Consider the following 19,916-nt stretch of genomic DNA (forward strand, 5'->3'; position numbering starts at 1 on the left):
TACATTTCTTAATTACAATATGTCCTAAGATACCAGGAGCCAATAAAATAATTATTAAATTATGAAATAATTTCTGATTTGTTAATACGTTTCCCTCAGCTATTGATTTTTCTAATTTTCAAGTGTTTAACATATTTGCCATGATTTAATATATTTTGGAGAAAGAGTAAAAGCGAAATTCGACTGTTAAAACATGCGTTCCTAATCAAATATTGATTACTTGAAATACGCCTTCTAAAAAAAATAACGCCGCTACAAGATGAGGGCAAGATTCACAACACCTCCACCCTTACGAAAAAGGGTTTCTATTAACTTATACATGCCTTTATCAATTTTTACATGCTTCAATTTGGTTTCAAGATGGTTTTATCATGCTTCACTCTTATATTTTCAAAAATATATATAAAAAATACTGTGTATTAGTATGGTTTTATGTAAAAAATAACGTTAATTATAACACTGAGCACAAAACTCTATTCTTGAAAATAGGACTCCCTAATCCGCCATAAGCGGTGTTGCCACGTTGTTCAGCACGGCTAGTACTAGAGTTGGTTGTGGTATAATGAAAAGTTAAAAGGTCATAGTTGTCCGGCTAACTTCACACAGGTTGTATATACATATATCAGTGGAAACATGCATGAAACATTCGAAAAGTTCGACATTAGCGCCATTGGTGACGTGCTCAGTAACTTATGACTGACTATACTGGACTATACACAACTATACATTCTGATAGGAGTTAACAGGCTGCCCTGGGTTGAGTCCGCTGAACGCAGCCAATGTCACGTGCTCGTGGCTTGCTTCGTTCTTGTCTTATCACGTGGAAAAGCTAAAAAAGAAGTTACATTTATTGCTTTATGTAGTAACTTAAACTGTAAATAGATTAATAATAAATTTCAATTGTGTTGTTAGATTCGTTACATCTTATAGCCAACACTATAAGCTAAGGTTATGGTCAACATTTCAGTTCTATTTATATAAATATATAAATCCTTTGATGTGTGCAATACGATTTTAATATTTTATTTAAATATTATGAAACATAATGATTATACATGCAAAACATGTTCATTTAAAGTTATAGTGATGATAAAATTATGAAGATATATATAATTCATAATAAATTTGTAACATTCAATCAAAGAAAATGAATGCTGTGATTGCATTATGTATTTTTTGTGAATCACACGGGCCTAAAGTGATATTCACAACGCAAACGTATCGTAATTATGACAATCAAAGTACAGAGAAATTTAAATTTTATGGATCTAAAGAAATATTAAGACGTAGTCAAAGCATGGTTGAAGATGGACAATATGAATGTGAAGGATGTAAAAGTATCGGTAATATGAAGTATTTGAGTAACGAACATGAAACTAGAACATCATTTTTGTCTTCCCAACAATCATTAACTCAAGATGTCTGGTGTTTGTTAAAGCATGCATGTTTTAGGTATAGTATCGGTGAAATATTATTTATTATGCATTCTTATCAAGATAAATACACATGTGAAAGTACAAACTTATATTTTAATTTTATCTATTTAAGGAGTTTAAGTTGCGAAGTACATCCTGGGAGGGAAGGTGTTTGCTACTTTGGAGATGAATACAAGGGGCATGTTTTAAGTCATACCTTTACATTAAAAGATGCCCAGGTGAATTATGCAACGAAAAAGCATGTTTGGTAGCTATTACAACAAATTATTCAAATCATCTCAATAACTATAAGTTTTAAGATTTAGAGATAAGCTAAAAAAGAATTTCATCAATACAAAGAATTGTCTATGTTCCTTGTAGGCAAGAGGTTTCCGAAGATGGTGCAGTTTCATTGTTTTTATGAGAGACAAACAGTTTCTCCTAAACATGTGGCCTTTTTTGGTTGACAATTTGAAGGAAGTAATTAGGGAATTACAAGACTTTGCAGAGAAAAAATACAATGCAGAGGAAGCAAAATGCCCACAGAGAGTTGTCCGTCTCACAACTGTTAACAGTGGATCAGGGTCATATAATAGTTTAAATAAACAACCAAGAAGTTTTCGTGAAATAACAAACGAGAATCATGTTTTTATAAGGTTTGTTTTATACATGCTACACATTATGTAATAATCTTAATAAATAGGATATTAACAAATTATAATTAAATCAGAATCCACATGTGGCTGGTATGGATTCTTAGTGCAGGAGCAAGACATTTCATAGAAATTTTTCCCATGAGCTTGTTAGATGATGAATTAAATTACAATTTGGAGCATCAGATTGGTTAGCATCATAAAAAATATTGTATTTGAAAAAGTATGTATATCTGAATTTGTTTTATAAAAAAACATTCTCTTTTCAGAAACTGAAGAAGGATTTACTTTAGTGAATGCTAAATTACCTGTAAACTTAAATTTAAATTTGAACGAATCAGAAACAAATTCAGAGTTTTCAGAAGTCTCAGGAAAATCTACAACAGTGATACTCAGAGAATTAAGAACTATATTAGGAAAGGACCAATTTAGACAACTTTTATATTCTAGTTTAACGGGTGTTCAAATTTTGGTAAGGGGTCCAAGTATTCAAAGGTTGGAATCTTTGTATGGACTTTGTTCTCTAATTCCACGTGCATGTCAAAGAGTTAAGGTGCAAGCATCAGAATATATGGATCCTAATAAGTGTAACTTCATTGGTATTTACATATTGTCTTGAAATGTTAACATGAAACTTTCATTGTTAAAAGTGATTTAATCGATTGGACTATTAATTTCAGGTGTGGATACTTCAGTGGCTGTTCCTGTGCCATGTGTAAATGTATGTAGATTAGATATTATATCTGATGAACATAAAGTTGAAAACACAAATTCGCACATCGTTAGATGGATGGGTATATTACCATTGAAACTTCCAACGTTATTAACAAAGATTGAAAAATCACTTGATAATGAGAAACTTGGAAATTCAACGCTGAAAGCACATATTGCAGCACTACAGGAAGAATGGGCAAAGTATAGTTATTGTTAAATGTTAAAATCATATCAAAACATTACTTTCGCACATTTAAAAAATTAAAAATATGATTCTTATTGTGATTACAGTATTGCAAAAGTCATCCACGCCATGCGAGGTCGAGGTCATAGCGAAGACCTTTTAGGACTTATGCTTAGCTTAGGTGCTGGTCCCCATGATAAAAAATTGATAGATGCTTGGTCAATGGGCTTACCACCAAATCCGGCATAATTTTTTAATTAACTGGCAATATATCATGTGTTGTAAAGTATTGTGGGGTAACATATAACTTAATATATGTATTGTCTTTGTATTTCTAAATTGTTTTTTTGCAATATTTATATATTCAAGGTTGTGCAACATTTTTTATTTATAATGTAGTCAAGAAATAAGTGTCGAAACAAATGTTAATACAAAATAAATTATTTTACATGCATCACTTATGTTTAATATTTCACATACACATTTTAAAATTATATAACATCCATATGACATTTCAGTACAATAATGCTAAAAATAAAAATGTATTTATAAGTTACATTCTCTTATTTATGGTAATATAGACCAGTATGGTCTCATAAAGCAATATTTCAGTTTCATTGTTAATATAATAATATTACATAAAATACACATAATTTATAAAATTACATATAACCCCAAAAGCATTTTGTATTTTTTTCATGATAATTGTATTTTTCTACAAATATTCAAATGTGAAAGAAAGTAAAATAGTAAATAGTTAAAAAATATATTTAGACAATAAAGAAGTTAAAAAATTTTTACAAATTGTCTCTTTTTATCATTGCATAGTGCAATTTATCAGAATTTTTTAGATAAAGTTTATCATTTGCAATGTCATTAGAGATGCTTGAATGTGCAGTAAATATTTCTTTGTTATTAATAATATTTTAAAGTGTTGTAATTACTTATATAATTTAAGTTTAAATCATAAAATACTATCGTAAAAACCGATAAACATTTATTTATGATATAATTAATTGAAACCACTGTATGAACAAGTACTTTTAAATAGTAATGGAAATTCATTCACCTGTAGCATATAATCGCGAATCACTAGAATTTGAAGATTTTAAAAAATTTGAACTTTCATCTAAAAATTTTGAGGAACAGTATTCTAGTATATATGTGGCAAGGTTGACAGCATTAAGATATCACCTCTTGCAGAAAGTAAAGGTCAAATGGGGTAATATTTTTTTACATAGGTTACACCATTACCGTTTTAGGTTAGATTTTTAATGAATAATATTTTATTCCAGCCCAGTATGAGGTTGTTACGTTATCAGAACTATGTGAAAAGAACGAAGGTAATGATTATATCATAATAGGCACATTATACAAACATCAAGAACTAAAACCATCAATACTACGTGAACTCAGCGAAGAACTTCAAATAACGACTCAAACTCCAAGAACGAATTATGCAGCCTTTAAGGACCTCATTTTTTTGGAAGGCGAAACTTTACGTATTAAACTGGTTGGCAGTCACATGAATATTCAAAATGTCGTTACTGGTATTGTTTGTGCTGTACTTGGACATGAACTGAATAGTGGTGAATTTTATGTAACTATCAATTTTATTATATTACACATTATATATAAGAATAATCACATAAATATAAATAAAATTAGAATGAAAAATTAGTATATATTAATATTATAATAATTTATGTTCTGATTAAAATACTTTCTATTATATAATGTGTATTAATTGTAGGTGGTAGATTGGTGTTTTCCAGGATGTAATCTAAAACCGATTGCACTCAATAAGCCATTAAAACAGTGTGGAAAAATTTTATTAATATCAGGTTTGGATTTAGCAAATAATACACAGTCATTAAGTTTAAATCTCTTCTCTGAATGGATAAGTGGAATGATTGGCTGTACAGAGGTTCAGAGAGAAGTGGCATCTATTGTATGCATTATTATAGCAGGTATTAATATCTATCAACTTATTTCAGAACATATAAATATAAGGGTGTTAATAAAAATGTGGGACATTTTCACAGGATGGATTCAAAAGTTGAGTTTGAGGCTTTATTTCTTGGAGTTTTTAATTGTTGAAAATTTGAACGAAATACATGTAAAATTCGTCTGACGCGATCGGTTATTCTATTTGAGAAGCACGTTCTTCAACTGTTTCACAAATTGGTTTCATTCATTTCATTTAATTTCAATCGATAATTTCACTAGGTCATCGATCGAGCTCGTGTATCAGCTAAGAATAGACTCTTCGAATAGTATAACCCACGTGCCAGACCCATTGCACACACATTTTGTTTGTATGTTTAACAATTTACAACTCGGGAACAACACCTTTTCTTAGTAAGGCATGTGTAAATCACCCTGGGAAAGTTTTTCATATGTTTATTAACATTTTTGTATAAAGCAAGCTATACAACAATATCATTCATCTAGGAAATAGTGTAAGAGGATCTATAGAAGTATACAATCATAAAGAATATTTTATAACTAAAGCACACAATGAGGCTATATTTAAAGAGGCTGCAGCGGTAACATATAAACTTGACAATTTTCTTGCTTCTATAGCACAATGTTGCCCAATAATATTAATGCCTGGTGAATTTGACCCAAGTTGTCATGCATTGCCTCAACAATCACTTCATCCTTGCATTTTACCTCAGTGCTCCAGGTATTAGAATATATTTGTTTTATATCATAGAAATGTACTCTTAATATTTATATTGTCTAGATTGAAGAGATTTTATGGAGTCACCAATCCATGGTGTGGTCGCATCAACTCTCGTATTATAGCTGGATCCAGTGGTCAGCCCATTTTGGACATCATGAACGTGTCTGGGCTTGCTAATACTTCTCCATTAACATGGCTAGAATGTACATTAGATTGGAAGCATTATGCACCGACTGCACCAGATACTGTACCAGCTTATCCATATTCCAAGATTGATCCATTCATTATAACGGAATATCCTGACATATACTTTGCTGGTAATATGGACAAGTATGACACCAAATTAGTAACAGGTAAGAAGATTCTTAACACGTTGGCGCCCGACTTTCTTTCTCTATGGCTTAAGCCCGTACTCGTGACGCAAATCCGCGTCAACGGGTACCAACGTATTAAGTGTTTTTAATTTTTACAATGTGGTGAAGAAAATGGTGAAGTAGATTATTTATTCGCAGCAAATGAAGGACAGACAATAAGAGTAATTTGCATTCCAAAATTTTCCGAAACACAAACAGCAGTGTTGGTTGATTTACAGGATTTAAGAAGTCAGCCTGTTTCTTTTAGCATTAATTAATTAAATATATTTTTAAACTTTCACATGAAATTATAATATATAATAATTAATTTGCAAAAGAAAGTAACAATTAAAACATTTCCTTACATAATTTTATTATAGTTTGTATATATAAATATATTATTTATTTTAATGAACAATGGATTCATTTCTTTCATACCTTCTCTATCTGTGCGCATAGTCTTTCCTTAATAACAAAACAGTAGTTTCTTTAATGATATTTATCTAGATCTATAAATGAAAAGTAAGAAATACTGTACTATTTTTCTATTACATGTATGTATGAATAAACAAACATTATCTGATAAAACATATCTTTACATCAATAAAATTTCATTATAGATTGTAGGTACTGTATCAATAATATTTACTTTGTTATTTGGAAGAATATAACATGTACTTTATATTTACAAATTAATTCAGATATCATATATATGAGTAATATAATACTGACATCATTTAATAGTAAAATACTGTTTCTTTCTTTTTTTTATGAAAATATGAGTTATTTTTTGGCACAATAGTTACTATAGTATCATTCAATTTTAATAAAATTAGGATAAATAATGTTGACATTTAGTATTGATTTGTTAATAGTTTTGAGTACTTTGGTATTAACTTTATGCATATTTATAAGGTACTTCAGACTAGAATTTCATCACAAATTTAAGTTATATACCTTTCAAATAATCATAATACTAACACTCATTTAAATGTTAAATAGTGATTATCGTCATTTCAGAGGCCTGCACATTCTTTTTTTTAGAATTGTAATATATTATTAAGATCTTCTAGATATAAATTAAAACTTCCCTAACTACAGGACTTTGAAGGAATTGGTATATTCATATTGAGGCAAATATTCATATTATTTGATGATTCTTGAGATTCCAAAACTTCATGTTGTTGATCCATTGTTTTTTCTTCAGTTCTCATTGCACATATGGCATCTGTGAGGGCAACTATGTAATTCTTTGCTAAAGTTAAGGTTTCAATTTTCGATAGTTGTCTTTTCTTGCTTACATGTGGAATTACTTCACGTAAAGACTACAAAATATAATAATTTAAACTCTCTCTTTCAAAGGAAATAATTCCAAAAAATAAACATTACATATATTTTTACCTGAAAAGCATCATTTAAGCTGTGCATTCTCATTCTTTCTCTTTCATTACTTTCTAATCTTCTTAAAGTCCTTTCTCTAGGTGTAGATCCTCTAGATGGCTTTGACAATTTTAAGCCTGATTTCTCAGTTTTTTTGTTATTTCGACGTACTGTTTTTCTAGCTTGTGATTGCTGTTTAGGCCAGTTTCCTTCCCAATTATCGCTGTTCATTACTTTGGATTTCATTCGAAAATATTCCTTTTACAATTAATGATATTATAATTCTTGTTATAATATAAAATTTTATCATTGTTAATTTACTTCTTTCTTTGTAATTATAGTTAATAATTTCATTAAAAAATCACAAAAATTTTAAATAATTCCATATGAGAAGCAGATAACTCAAAGTTAAATGTATTAGTGGGATCTGTGTACATACTTACAATTTACTCGTATAATTTTAACTGGCACCTAATCAATGAATAAATAAGTTGCAGATCTAGTTGTATATGTTAATTTCTTAATAAGTTCAAAACGCAAGATTTCGTTGCGCCTGATTTCGATGTAGTCTTAAATAAAATAAAGTAATGATAACTTAAATGTTGCAATACATTTTTGAATATTTGAACTAACTGCACGATGCCGCGTGTACTTGTTGAGCCACGTTGGAACGACGACTGACGTCGCGTTGCCGGGGTGCGGCCGAAACAGCCTTCCACCCCCGGGAACTATGCAATCTACCCTGTGACCTTTTCTTAATATCTTTTCATGGTACTTCATTAATCTCAAATTTCAATTCATCTAAATAAAATGAATTTACAGGTAAATAGTTCTACTGAAGAAGTCGATAGGTTTAAGTAATTTTACTCAAATATAACATTAACAAAATTATTGAATAACGTTTTTTCAAACATTCACGTGTATTATTCAACATTTCATTAATTTTACAAACAAAAAATTTTACTATTTAATAAAAAGAATTTACTTACATTTAATACAAATTTGTCAATTTTTAGTAAATTTTCATACAGCAAGATTCAGACTACACTTAAAGATTTCCTTGTTTTAATGCACACCTATTATGCAGTACATACGATGCTTGGTACGTATGCGCGGCTACAGGTGGGCGTATGACGTAATTCGCCCACGCGGTCCTTTCTATCTTTCTATAATCACACAACCCCCGATCATGGCAGCGTAGAATATCCTACAAAGTATTCGGCACATATTCTTCACCCCCGATCACATTTAAATTCCATTACGTGTAAAGCAGAATGTATTTAATATATTTCATTTTTAAGTAATCTTTTTTCTTGTTAATAATAATTTCATAAAATATTCACACATAAAAAAAATCAATAATTTAAAAAATGTTCGAAATCCTTGTTGACTAATTTTTAGACTATAATAAAAAAATATTTCAAATTTTATATATTCAATAAAATTAAGAGTCATAAAACCTAAAACAAAAAACTTACGAATTTTTTAATAAAAAATTTTTCAACAATATGAAGTTAAGTACAAGTTGATCTTTATTGTCTATGTTTTATCCTTACATTTGCCACAACAAGTACCAGACTGTTTTTCTAATTCAGATTCATTATGATTTGGAGTCCATGGTCCAAGGCTAGCAGAAGCATAAAAGTCCATAGGGTACGGTTTATCAATGTTGAATTTTATCATGTTTAAAGCCACTGCTCCCTCATAAGGTGTAAGAAATGGTTTTTCAAAAGCTGTACCCCAGTCTATACTTAATCGCGGACATGCAACCTATTGGATTATTTTTAATATTAAATACTGTCATAATTTTAGTTAAAAAATGAAAGTTTATGGATACAAAATAGTATTACCTGTATAAAGGCATCGATACCGTTAAAGAGTTTAATTTTATCTGGAAATATTTCTGATACTAATATAATGACATTTTTCTTTCCCAATGTATTAATTTTATTTTCTAAATTTTTCAAAACATTAGAATTTCCTTGTCTCCCCAAAGTGCCAAGTATCAGTCCAAATGTGCCAGACTCTTTTGCATTGTCTATAGCCATTAATCTAGTATTCAGCATTCCTTCATGATTATAGAATTCTTCAGTTAGTTTTTTCTCATATGGATCATATCGAAACGCCCTTAGTTTTGGATTAGCAATCATTACTGCTTCTAAGTGAAACCGACCATCCCCAACATAAATAACCACATCAGCGCATCGAATTTGTGGTGCTGTGCAACCTAAAATCTACATAAAAGTATGAATAATCTTCAATGTACAAATTTACAATAAGTTTTGCAACACTGTATACAATTTACTTCATTTTAGTGACACAGGAAATCATAAATACCTCCCCAGGACTTAACGGTTTACTTTGTGGTGTAGATACTTCATAGCCGTTTTTCTTCATTTCTAATGCAATTGCTTGTAGTGTTCCAGCAAACTGAATAGTGCTTACAAGGGCTATTTTTGTTGTGATTGGTAGTGTAGTTTGCAAACATTCAATACAATGCGAAGTATCAATTTTGATATTTACAAATACATAAAGTACTTTAATTCCAACTGTTTGATCAATGGGTATCAAACAAGAATGTCCATAGTGAATTAAAAAATCTGCATCTAGTGCTTTTGCAGTGTAATCATCTATACAACATGCCCCTATAAGATAGCAATTTATTATATACATATCAACAATTACATTTTAATTATAGTGCATTGTTATTATACATGCTTGCTGGACAAGATATAGCAAAATTATAAAACTAATATCCTGAGGATGAACACCCTTTGATGAACTAACAAGAGAATTTCGATAACCCAAAAATTCTGATGTTCGTGAAACTTGACAGGTTTGTGGAATGAAATTGTTAATAATTTCTTGTTTAAATACATAAATGAAGAAATTTTTAATAATTTTATTGTACAGTGTATGAAGCATTAAAAGCCATTAAATTTCCTCTAACAATTTCTTTGTATCTACTATTATTTTCAAGGCAGGAAAATAGGAAAACCATATTAATCTTTAAGGGTATTTTTACCCTAAAGAATCCAAAAGTAACCAGAAAATTACCTAATACTTCTACTGAGGTCCCTTACAAACCTACAAAGTTTAAAAAAAAAGATTGAACTTTTTGAGTTAACGAAGATTCCTTGTAAGATTTATATAGACGTTATACACGATTAGGATAAGACACAAGCCTACGTAGCATTCTTAACACTTAGTGCAAGCGGCATTTACCCGATGGTTTTGTTCGTGACAACAATATGGTGCCACCGGATGGCATAGTGTTAAAAGCACTGATCATAGAGAATATAATGAAAATCGAGTTTAATTTTAAACATTCTCTATAGTCCTATGAATGGGCTCACAGATTTTCCCATTTCAAACTTTTGTGAATATTGAATTTGAGGTCTTTAATGGCATTATACTATTATTCAGGGATGGACAAATTCATTACGTAGATAAAGAGTTTTGAATAACGAATAAAAGATGAAAAAGTACTTAGTCATTTTTAATTGTTTAAACGTGGAAATTCTAATTTCTATAATGAAGTAATAACTTCTTCTTGCATGAATAGTCACTTAACAAACAATTATTTAGTCTCATTAACTGTTTAAAGGTCAGAATAACGCTTTTAGATACTGATGCTTCTCAATATGTATTATATGAATAAAATTATGCCCAATTCTATTATTATTGGTATGGTAGTTTCTACACTGGTACTGGTCTGTGTGGTGTGGTCAGTCATTCTTAATTTCTTAATCGTTAGGCTTACCAGTTAAAGTTTTTGGTTATTGACTATGAATTGAAATATGAGTGGGATATATTTTAATAGTGAAGTACCAAGCAACATGCATCGGTGTGTCATGTAACTCCTAACGAGTTAGCTATAATGCTGGTGAAACATTGAGATAATATTTACAATAGATTTAAGATGTGAAAAATGCTCTTATTATCAACAAAAATTTATATATCTGTGCAATATTTTGTCTAATCACTAATTTACCACTATATTCATATCATATAACATAAGAAATTCTTTACCATAAGTCACATCGCCCATAATGACAGTTTCAGCACTTGTAAACTCCTCTATAATATCAGCTATTGTTGTCGCATACATTAACAATCCTTCCGGCATTTGTAATGCAACTCTTCTGGCTTTTGCTTCTTTGATTCTCCATACTGATTTGTGGATTTCAAAATTATAGTTACTAGGTAATGCAGCAATAGCTGCGTTTAATAATGGATGATTCAAGATTTCCTGTGGAATCTTATTTACTTTAACTGGTGCTTTAAAAACTTTACGAAGTGACTTTGCTTTAACTATCACAACAGAGTTACACTCCTCAGTCATAATTGTAACAGTTTGTTATAGTTTTATTACAATTATGGTATTTTATTATACCTATTCACGCTTCACTACCTTTTTAAACCAACACTGTCTATTTACATTATAATGCTTATAAAAGCATGTTATATACACAGTATAGAATTCATAGGTTAAATATACTTTTCGAATGTTTATTACTTAGAATAAAAAGTTATTATCTCGTATTTACAAAGTCCTATGTAAGTGTACACTTCCCTTTAAGTAACCCAAATAAATACAGGATATGACCCATCCTTCCTTTGGAAATTGAACAAATCTCTGGACGTGATAGAGCCGATGGTGATGCCCTCTAATATACCATCATATACAGGGTATAGACATATAACAGAGTATCAGAGCTGAATAACTTTTGCTCCTGAAGTACAGAGCTGCACGGAGTCTGTGCGTATATATTTGCCGAATTCGCTAATAGAGCCAATTAAATAGATTGCTCAGCAGGAGTAGCTAGCGACTCTTTAAATGACAAAGCAGGCGGCTTATCTCTTGACCCTAGCAACGAGCGATTCACCCTGTATGTGTATACTAGGATGACCATTCGTTCTGGATTTTTCGGGACAGTCCCGGATTCCAGTTTTACGTTCCGCATAGATACGCATTTTTTAATTGTAGTTGTATTTGTTTCATTAAGTGTAATTTTTTTTTTGTAAAATTTTCGCTCCCCCTTCTTAACAGGCTCAATGTCCCGGGATTGCACCGCAGAAATAATGGTCATCCTAGTCTATGCTGTAAACTGATCATAGAGTATAATGAACTCAGAAAGTTCTCTCGTTTTGGCTAGTGACTATTTCAAAAAGTCTACTTGATAGTCGGAGTGGGATGGACAACTATTACCACCGACGTTCAACTATAATAATGAAACTGAAATTTTATATTGTTTGTTCATATAAAATTGTAGTTGCCTTGCGATATACTTTTACTCATATATGCGACAAACCATAAATGTACAAGTAATTTTTATATCGACAAACTGCAAATTCATTTACTTCGCATTAAATAAAAATATTTAGTAATGAATATCTCGTATGTTAATACATGTATTTAGTATATCATGTTACTAGATATTTAATTTATACTGTTATGCTGGAATTCATGAGAATCTAAAGTAATAACAATCAAGAGTTTCTTGTAGAAAAGATAAGACACAATTTATTTTTGTTCATATACAAAGTAACGTTAATTTCATGAAAGGTAAAAGTAAGTGTAATGTTAATACTAAGGTTGAATTATAAAATGGAAGTAAAATTTTCACGAATGTTTTAGATGTAGCTACATTATTAAATATCAACAAAACTTGTTAACAATGCTATTTGTCACTTTTCTATCTGTACATTATTATAAGAAATGAAAGTACTAAACGGATGAAGTCTATTAAGTCAACCTGAGACTTTACACTGTAGCCTTTTGTGAAAATCATTTATACAGAATTTCATATTTCACAAGCTATATGTACGTGTATGATGTGAATGTTTTTTCGTCTATGTAGGGCAAAATGCAAAATTGACAAGTGATGTGTCTTAATTTACAATGTGTATCGCTAAGAGTAATGTAACAGTAACCCTGCAGTTTTGTTTCCAGCCAAACTACCAAAATAAAAAAAAAATTATAATAGTAATAGAATTTATCAATATGTGTAAGTGGACAAAAGCAAAAATAATCAAATTCAATCAACTCTATGTGATGACATAATGCGAAAAATATAAAAATTGTAAAGAAATTCTATAATATAAAACAGTATAAAATGTGCATGAAAATTACTGTTCAAATGAAACAAAGAAATCGATTGAAATGCATGCAAACTTAGTTTGACATATATATAAAAAGTGTAAATAACTTCTCTTCATTATATCATGGAACAAAGTATTTTGTTGTGTCAAAAAAGATAGAAATTCATGTTCTTTTTTTTTTTTTGAAGTAAGTATTGGAACAGAAATTTTTTTACTTAAACTAATGATAGATAATGTTAAATCTCAACACAATCCTCCTGTTTGTTGCTGATAAACTTCTATTGTGTCTCCTTCTTCCATTTCAAGAGTTGTTGGGGTATCTAATTCATTTATAGGTTGTCCATCAAATCTAAATCTTACTGCTGCAATTGCCAAACCCTATTCAAATGCAAGATCTTCATTACAAAAATAAAAATTTAAAAAAACATACAAAGAAAGAATTGTTATGTTGTTACTTTTACTAAGTGCAGAATTATACAATCTCAAGTTGCCAAGAATATAACAATAAAAATACATCAGACAATGATACTTACCACCCGATCACAGTAGGCATTCATTAATTTTCTGAGTGGTGTGTGTTTCTTAATTTTAAATTGAACCACTGCACTATCCTGTCCCAATACTTTTAAATTTATGTGCTCTGACTCTGTTTTAGTTTCCTGTAAAGAAGTATAATCTTAAACTATCACTCATCATCGCAACATTGGTTGTGAGGTTATAAAGTGTTACCTTTTTCTCGTCAGACATGTTCACAATTTACGACAAATATACTGTCGTATCAATGATTAATAATAAAATTGTCACAAATTAAGTGCCAGACAACACGCCGGACTATTCTATAATCCTTACAAACAAACGCGCAAACGAGTAACTCGCAACAATCCCGCTCCTACCTTTATAGCTATAATCACAACGTTCCCATCTTACCAAGTAGCATAGTATCATAGAAAGTTATTGGTATACCTAGGGTTGAATCGATACCGCCAAGGTATCGATACTTTTACTCATTGCTGGAATTGTATGAAGGTATCGAAAGAGAAGTATCGATACCTACGGGTATCGCATTATATTTTTCTAACCTTGATACCTAACACAAAAGTTATTTATACCTTGAGAAAAAATAAAATACAGTGCCATTCGTGTATCCTATGTATGTACAGTTGTTTGTATAGTGTAAAGAAAGTGAAAAGTTATTGATTATTGAATACAAATTTACAAGTAACTCTTTTATGTTAATATGGTTTATAGTTTATCAATCTTAGATTATTAATATTGGATAAAAAATTGACATAATATGTATTGAATCCAATGATTGGCATTCTTGCAGAGCAGTACGGGTCATTCCATATAAAATCGGACACACTTCTTAGTGATATATAAATGCATCATTAAAGATGTTTGAAAATTTGTTAAATTGTTGATTTTAAAGTTGTGTGTAATATACAGTGATTCCTCGATGAATACGACACGAGCAACGGCGTTATTCCCGCCACTGGTAATCAATCAAATCAGAGTAAGCGAAAGCTAAGTAGAGGCTCAGCTTCGGGTAAAAAATAAATTTATGAGGGAAGCTGAAAACCTTCCCGCTTTGCCATGAATGCTCCGAAGGGAAACAGAGTACGTCGCATTCATCGAGACATTACTGTAGTGTTAATCTTTTCCAATAAATCATAACTGTTGGACTAATAAACTGTTGAAAACTAACTTGATGTGTGCTTACAGTGGAGACATACGGGTACCTAATAAAAATTATTAAAAATAAGTAAAGTCCTTTTTTTAAATATATTTCTTATGGGAAATGAGAAAATTTTTGTTATTGTATATGACACATTCATTTAGTATCCCACATAAATGGTATACAATCTTTTCTTTCACCTTTTATAAATTTCCTTAATTACACAATAAGATTTTTCATAACCCATTGATCTTTCCAATACATAAAAATTTTCTTATATCTTTGGTGAAAATTTTCTCATGACATCTCATATTATCTGATTTCATTGAGAAAATATGAAAAAACAAAGACATTTTTCATATTTTCTCTATGAATATTGATTGACTTTGTAAGTATTCATTTTTTATTTAAAACACCCGCCATAGTACGCCATATTGAATTTTAAGTGTCCCATTTTCGCAAATTAACTGTGGCGGCGCCAAGAACACTGTTCGATTCGTTAACACGGAAGTGTCACAGGTATATTCAGCGATTCAGGTGTATTCCGTGATGATTGTGATAACCGTGATAAGTGTGGTAACTTGTGTGGCTTTGTGAAGTTTTCTTTGACAATATAATTGAATTATTGATTAATTATTTCAAAGGATGGATACTGTGCGACCGTGCGGTTGCAAAGGAATAAGATCGTGTCTTCTTTGTGAAAAGGAGTATAACATAGCAAAACCCGATTTGAAACTTCAGTTAGAGGTTATAATTAACTAAGAATTTACAGTACTTTTTGTATTAAATGAATTGTAGAAAGTTTATTCCCAGTTAAAAACTTTATTTTTATTGGACGTAGAACATTTATAATTCATGTGTGTAAATATTTTATAAGAAAGATATATACATAAAATATCTTCTAAGAGTAAAAACGAATCTTTAGAATATATTCATTTTCTTATTGACTGCGTAACAAAGAATTTTTACATTTAATGTTCAGCTGAATCTAATTTTCATATAACGATATATCGAATATGAAATTATTTTTAGGCCATTCATGTTTCATTGTTGTACATTAAGGCAACAGTAAACAATAAGTCACATTCATCAGTAAAATATAAATACTAAAGTATTATTATCTTATTCACCTGAGTAAAAGGCATATATGAACATATTCAGTTAATAATATAGTCAAATACAAGCATTTTTTACATAATCATCCAAAGAATTTAAAATATCAATACTACATTCAATATTTTCATGTATTCTTTATTTATTAATAAAACTGAATGAAATTATTTTAAAGCTGCTGTTGATACACATCATTAGACTGCGGAGTTTTATGCAAAATAAAATTCTATAAAGTAATTCTTGAAGACAAGAACAAAAGTAGGAATTTGTATCTTCGCTTAAGTATGTTATTTAGTGATGATTAAAATATAGAAGTTGTTGCATTTGATGAAAGTTTTGTCTTTTATTGTATTTCACAGAGCTCTAGAATCTATAAATGCATAAAATCCGTAGTCTAGACATCATTAATAATGTACATTCTATCATATTCTAGAAATATTCAAGTTATGTCTACTGTCCACATTGTGATAAAGCATGGCCTGGGTGGGATATTGATGTATATAAAAAGCATCCATATCACCAGGGAAATTCTATACAATTTTCTGGTGTTTATATAAAGGTAATTAATCACTTTTATAAATTCAAAAAATTGTCTGAAAATACTATTAATTATAATGTATGATGGTATTTCTTGGTAATATCATAGAGAAACAGATGATTATTATAAAAAGAAAATTTAAATTTTTGAATAAAAATTTTAATCTCAGGTACTGCTTAAAATAAAATTTTCTTTCAAAGAATTATTTAAGTGCTTTCTTTTCTTTTTTTTGTATTAGTGCCGATGCCAATAATAGTAATATTCCAATTTCTACTCATTTTTCCTATTGTGTTTATTAATTATCCTCATAATTATCTTCAAGTAAATATGCACATTAATAATTCCATTATTTGGAAGGATATGGAGATTAGTGTAGAATTATTTTCGGCATATTTAATACGTTATTACATCCATTTTTTGAATTTTATAAATAGTTGAATTTCTTAAATTCTGATGATATTGCTGTACTGATGAAAGCACTGGATGATATACCTTGGGAAGCTTCACAAAGTGGACGTAGGAAACAGGTATTTCTATTACAGTAATTTACATGTATTTATTATTAAATTAATTTATGAAATTTGAAAATCATAACAAAATTAATGAAATTAGCATTAAAGAAGAGAAGATAAAACAATTGTTTAATTTACTGAGTTTAGAACTTCGGTCCAAAATGTAATTTCAAGAGGAAAAAGCTACGATTGGGTTCCTTTAATGGTTTTCCACAATCTACTCACTTTGTACAACAGAAGTTCTCAGAAATTGCTATACTTCAGGATTTTCAAACAGTAGAGCAATGTACTCTAGAGTACGATCCATTACGAGGAGCCTCAATAGATCCACATATTGATGATTGTTGGATCTGGGGTGAAAGAATAGTTACTGTCAATGTTATGGGTGATTCAGTTTTAACAATGACTCCTTACCTTGGTCCAGATACAAAATATAATTTAAAATACGTTGCTGAATATTCAACAGCATACAATGACTTGAGATTTATTGAAAACAGTGAAAATGGAGATGTGCCAAATATATCTGTAAGGTTACCAATGCCAGAGGGATCTCTTTTGGTTCTTTGTGGTGCTTCAAGGTAAATACCTAAACTAAATATTTATGCAATTTTTTATTCTTTTAGAATAATATACGGAAACGATATTTAAATAGTAATTTATTTATTCTATTATGCGTTTTATTATATTAAATATGCAATACAATTATCAGTTAAGTTTACGTTTTCCTGTGCTTTACATATTTGCATATAATATAAAATTCTTTGCCTAGTGATAACTTAATGTGGGTAGTTTTATGTACTTATTCTTACTACCTAAAATAAATATCTTGTATAAGTGATAAATATCCAGATAAGTATTTAATTTAAATTCTGTGCAGAAAATTTAAAAGAAGTATTTTACAAAATTCATGAAGTGAAAAATTGACGAGAACTCATTGTTTGATTGTTATCTGTAAGTAATTGGTACATTGGTTAAATAAATACTAAAACTCCAGTTCTTTTTATAGGTATAAATGGGAACATTGTGTCTTGAGGGAAGATGTAAAATCTCGGCGAATTTGTTTAGCCTATCGTGAACTAACGCCTCCTTATTTAAATAATTCGTCGAATCACGAAGAAGTCAAGAAACTTTTACAAAGAGTTTCGATCTTTCGATGAAATTGGAAAGTAAAATGTAATTATAATTTTTTCCAAAGAAATGTACAATGATAGAATATTAAAAGACATTTAATTACATTTACTATTGTATATTATAGAAATATATTTAATCTCATGCACATTATCTACAAACATAAATTTATACAATTATAACATATCTGAAATTGAAATTTGAAAGTTTGAATCTTGGAGGTAGAAAGGTCTTTAAGAAATTTGTAAAAGTTAAAATAAACAGAACGTGAATTACAAACAGAATATGGTCAAAGTTAATTTCACATGATAAAATAAAAGTTAAATATAAAAGAGGTATTTTTCCTTAAAACATTTGAGTGCCACGCAGCGTGATCGCGTTGGTCAGATTCCATGTTGACAAATGCCACTGCACTAAATTTTTTTGTTTTCGATTTCGGCAGGTATATTATAAAAAAACAACATCTTAGCACTAGTTTATACGAAACGAAACAAGCGCGATCGCGCCGCTTGGCACTTTTCAACAAAGTTTCTGCAATGACCCCTGGCACTCAAACGGTTAAAATAGGTAGAGTACATTCTTCGCAAATGCTCGAAACTCGTGGCCGCTTTGGAGTAGTTATCGTATAGAGACACGAGTTCTGCACTTCATAAATTTGGGACCAAGACTCGGTAGCTTGTCTTTATATTTTGCCGGCAACGATGGTCGAGACAGCCGACAAAGATTAAAAACCTGCGTATCGGTGAAACAACGTTAATACAACGATGAAATTTTTTTATGTTTGGTTTTTTGTTAATGAAAATTTCATTGCCACGTATGTGAGATTTTTCTGATTAAAATAATACCAAAGAAATTTAGATCACATTTATGTATTTCATGTCTCATTTTCTTTCATTATTGCTTCTGATAAATTATAAATGATCGATCAAACTCCCATGTCGAGGAACCAACGAACGCTCGAAAACGTTCTTTGAAAATACGCACGTTAGTTACTTGTTATTTAGCGCGTTTCTAAAATTGAAGGACCCACGAAGAATACACACAATTTTTCTGTGACATGTGTAATTATTGTAATGCAAATGTAATGTTTAAAATAAGTAAATATCATATTAGTGTGAACATGACCTCAAGTAATTACTATTATAAATAATTTACAATATTGTACTCCTTCATATTACTCTAATTTATAACGCACTAGAGATACTACAGTGTTATTATTTTAAATGTGTCTAACAATCCGTGTTAATATTATAACTTATGAGAAGCGGTAACGAACTGAAACTGATACTTTTATACTTACATATTAAATAAGTAAATATAATTCAAATTGTGTCACGTTTGGTCTTATTTTAACTAGAAAAATCTCATCAATATTTTAATAAAATTATCATTAAGAAAGAACCAAAAATAAAAAATTTGTATTGCGGCATTATTATGTTACCGATACGAAGGCTATT

General features: G+C 29.8%; 6 protein-coding genes across 6 annotated transcripts; 3 read left to right on the forward strand and 3 right to left on the reverse strand.

The window, feature by feature from the left end:
- Window positions 1-1,062: 1,062 nt before the first annotated feature.
- On the forward strand, window positions 1,063-3,263 carry LOC107189760 (folliculin). Its single transcript, XM_015578375.1, has 7 exons — window positions 1,063-1,452; window positions 1,549-1,654; window positions 1,797-2,071; window positions 2,146-2,258; window positions 2,338-2,667; window positions 2,749-2,983; window positions 3,074-3,263. The coding sequence occupies exons 1-7, from the start codon at window positions 1,148-1,150 to the stop codon at window positions 3,213-3,215; spliced, it is 1,506 nt and encodes a 501-aa protein (XP_015433861.1). The 5' UTR covers window positions 1,063-1,147; the 3' UTR covers window positions 3,216-3,263.
- Window positions 3,264-4,019: 756 nt separating this feature from the next.
- On the forward strand, window positions 4,020-6,286 carry LOC107189671 (DNA polymerase delta small subunit-like). The gene is made up of 6 exons (XM_015578255.1): window positions 4,020-4,188; window positions 4,262-4,566; window positions 4,720-4,936; window positions 5,421-5,655; window positions 5,716-6,008; window positions 6,168-6,286. The coding sequence occupies exons 1-6, from the start codon at window positions 4,020-4,022 to the stop codon at window positions 6,284-6,286; spliced, it is 1,338 nt and encodes a 445-aa protein (XP_015433741.1).
- A 749-nt stretch (window positions 6,287-7,035) lies between these two features.
- LOC107189774 (class A basic helix-loop-helix protein 15-like) lies at window positions 7,036-7,634 on the reverse strand. Its single transcript, XM_015578388.1, has 2 exons — window positions 7,410-7,634; window positions 7,036-7,333 (listed from the first exon to the last, which is right to left on the reverse strand). Exons 1-2 carry the CDS (start codon window positions 7,632-7,634, stop codon window positions 7,100-7,102), a joined length of 459 nt encoding a protein of 152 aa, XP_015433874.1. The 3' UTR covers window positions 7,036-7,099.
- Window positions 7,635-8,927: 1,293 nt separating this feature from the next.
- On the reverse strand, window positions 8,928-11,749 carry LOC107189672 (diphthamide biosynthesis protein 1). Its single transcript, XM_015578256.1, has 4 exons — window positions 11,421-11,749; window positions 9,726-10,033; window positions 9,239-9,622; window positions 8,928-9,158 (listed from the first exon to the last, which is right to left on the reverse strand). Exons 1-4 carry the CDS (start codon window positions 11,731-11,733, stop codon window positions 8,928-8,930), a joined length of 1,236 nt encoding a protein of 411 aa, XP_015433742.1. The 5' UTR covers window positions 11,734-11,749.
- Window positions 11,750-13,639: 1,890 nt separating this feature from the next.
- On the reverse strand, window positions 13,640-14,406 carry LOC107189752 (small ubiquitin-related modifier 3). The gene is made up of 3 exons (XM_015578365.1): window positions 14,223-14,406; window positions 14,027-14,152; window positions 13,640-13,871 (listed from the first exon to the last, which is right to left on the reverse strand). Exons 1-3 carry the CDS (start codon window positions 14,238-14,240, stop codon window positions 13,737-13,739), a joined length of 279 nt encoding a protein of 92 aa, XP_015433851.1. The 5' UTR covers window positions 14,241-14,406; the 3' UTR covers window positions 13,640-13,736.
- A 1,403-nt stretch (window positions 14,407-15,809) lies between these two features.
- Window positions 15,810-18,557, forward strand: LOC107189755 (alpha-ketoglutarate-dependent dioxygenase alkB homolog 4). The gene is made up of 5 exons (XM_015578368.1): window positions 15,810-15,915; window positions 16,715-16,840; window positions 17,254-17,346; window positions 17,479-17,909; window positions 18,338-18,557. Exons 1-5 carry the CDS (start codon window positions 15,814-15,816, stop codon window positions 18,486-18,488), a joined length of 903 nt encoding a protein of 300 aa, XP_015433854.1. The 5' UTR covers window positions 15,810-15,813; the 3' UTR covers window positions 18,489-18,557.
- Window positions 18,558-19,916: the final 1,359 nt, after the last annotated feature.

This window comes from Dufourea novaeangliae, unplaced genomic scaffold (genome assembly GCF_001272555.1).
Source record: "Dufourea novaeangliae isolate 0120121106 unplaced genomic scaffold, ASM127255v1 scaffold162, whole genome shotgun sequence".
Taxonomy (NCBI): domain Eukaryota; kingdom Metazoa; phylum Arthropoda; class Insecta; order Hymenoptera; family Halictidae; genus Dufourea; species Dufourea novaeangliae.

Bases quoted from the DNA above. Each gene is read 5' to 3' on its own strand.
- LOC107189774 (XM_015578388.1), bottom strand. From the start codon at position 7,634: ATGAAATCCAAAGTAATGAACAGCGATAATTGGGAAGGAAACTGGCCT. The intron at 7,334-7,409 runs GTAAAAATATAT...TATATTTTGTAG, and splicing joins GCTTAAATGATGCTTTTCAG to TCTTTACGTGAAGTAATTCC.
- LOC107189755 (XM_015578368.1), top strand. From the start codon at position 15,814: ATGGATACTGTGCGACCGTGCGGTTGCAAAGGAATAAGATCGTGTCTT. The intron at 15,916-16,714 runs GTTATAATTAAC...ATCATATTCTAG, and splicing joins ATTTGAAACTTCAGTTAGAG to AAATATTCAAGTTATGTCTA. The intron at 17,347-17,478 runs GTATTTCTATTA...TACTGAGTTTAG, and splicing joins AAAGTGGACGTAGGAAACAG to AACTTCGGTCCAAAATGTAA.
- LOC107189752 (XM_015578365.1), bottom strand. The intron at 13,872-14,026 runs GTAAGTATCATT...GCATTTGAATAG, and splicing joins ATGCCTACTGTGATCGGGTG to GGTTTGGCAATTGCAGCAGT.
- LOC107189760 (XM_015578375.1), top strand. From the start codon at position 1,148: ATGAATGCTGTGATTGCATTATGTATTTTTTGTGAATCACACGGGCCT. The intron at 1,453-1,548 runs GTATAGTATCGG...TATCTATTTAAG, and splicing joins TTAAAGCATGCATGTTTTAG to GAGTTTAAGTTGCGAAGTAC. The intron at 2,072-2,145 runs GTTTGTTTTATA...TAATTAAATCAG, and splicing joins GAGAATCATGTTTTTATAAG to AATCCACATGTGGCTGGTAT.
- LOC107189672 (XM_015578256.1), bottom strand. From the start codon at position 11,733: ATGACTGAGGAGTGTAACTCTGTTGTGATAGTTAAAGCAAAGTCACTT. The intron at 10,034-11,420 runs GTAAAGAATTTC...GCTATCTTATAG, and splicing joins TATGGGCGATGTGACTTATG to GGGCATGTTGTATAGATGAT. The intron at 9,623-9,725 runs GTATTTATGATT...ACTTTTATGTAG, and splicing joins AACCGTTAAGTCCTGGGGAG to ATTTTAGGTTGCACAGCACC.
- LOC107189671 (XM_015578255.1), top strand. From the start codon at position 4,020: ATGGAAATTCATTCACCTGTAGCATATAATCGCGAATCACTAGAATTT. The intron at 4,189-4,261 runs GTAATATTTTTT...ATTTTATTCCAG, and splicing joins GAAAGTAAAGGTCAAATGGG to CCCAGTATGAGGTTGTTACG. The intron at 4,567-4,719 runs GTAACTATCAAT...TATTAATTGTAG, and splicing joins TGAATAGTGGTGAATTTTAT to GTGGTAGATTGGTGTTTTCC.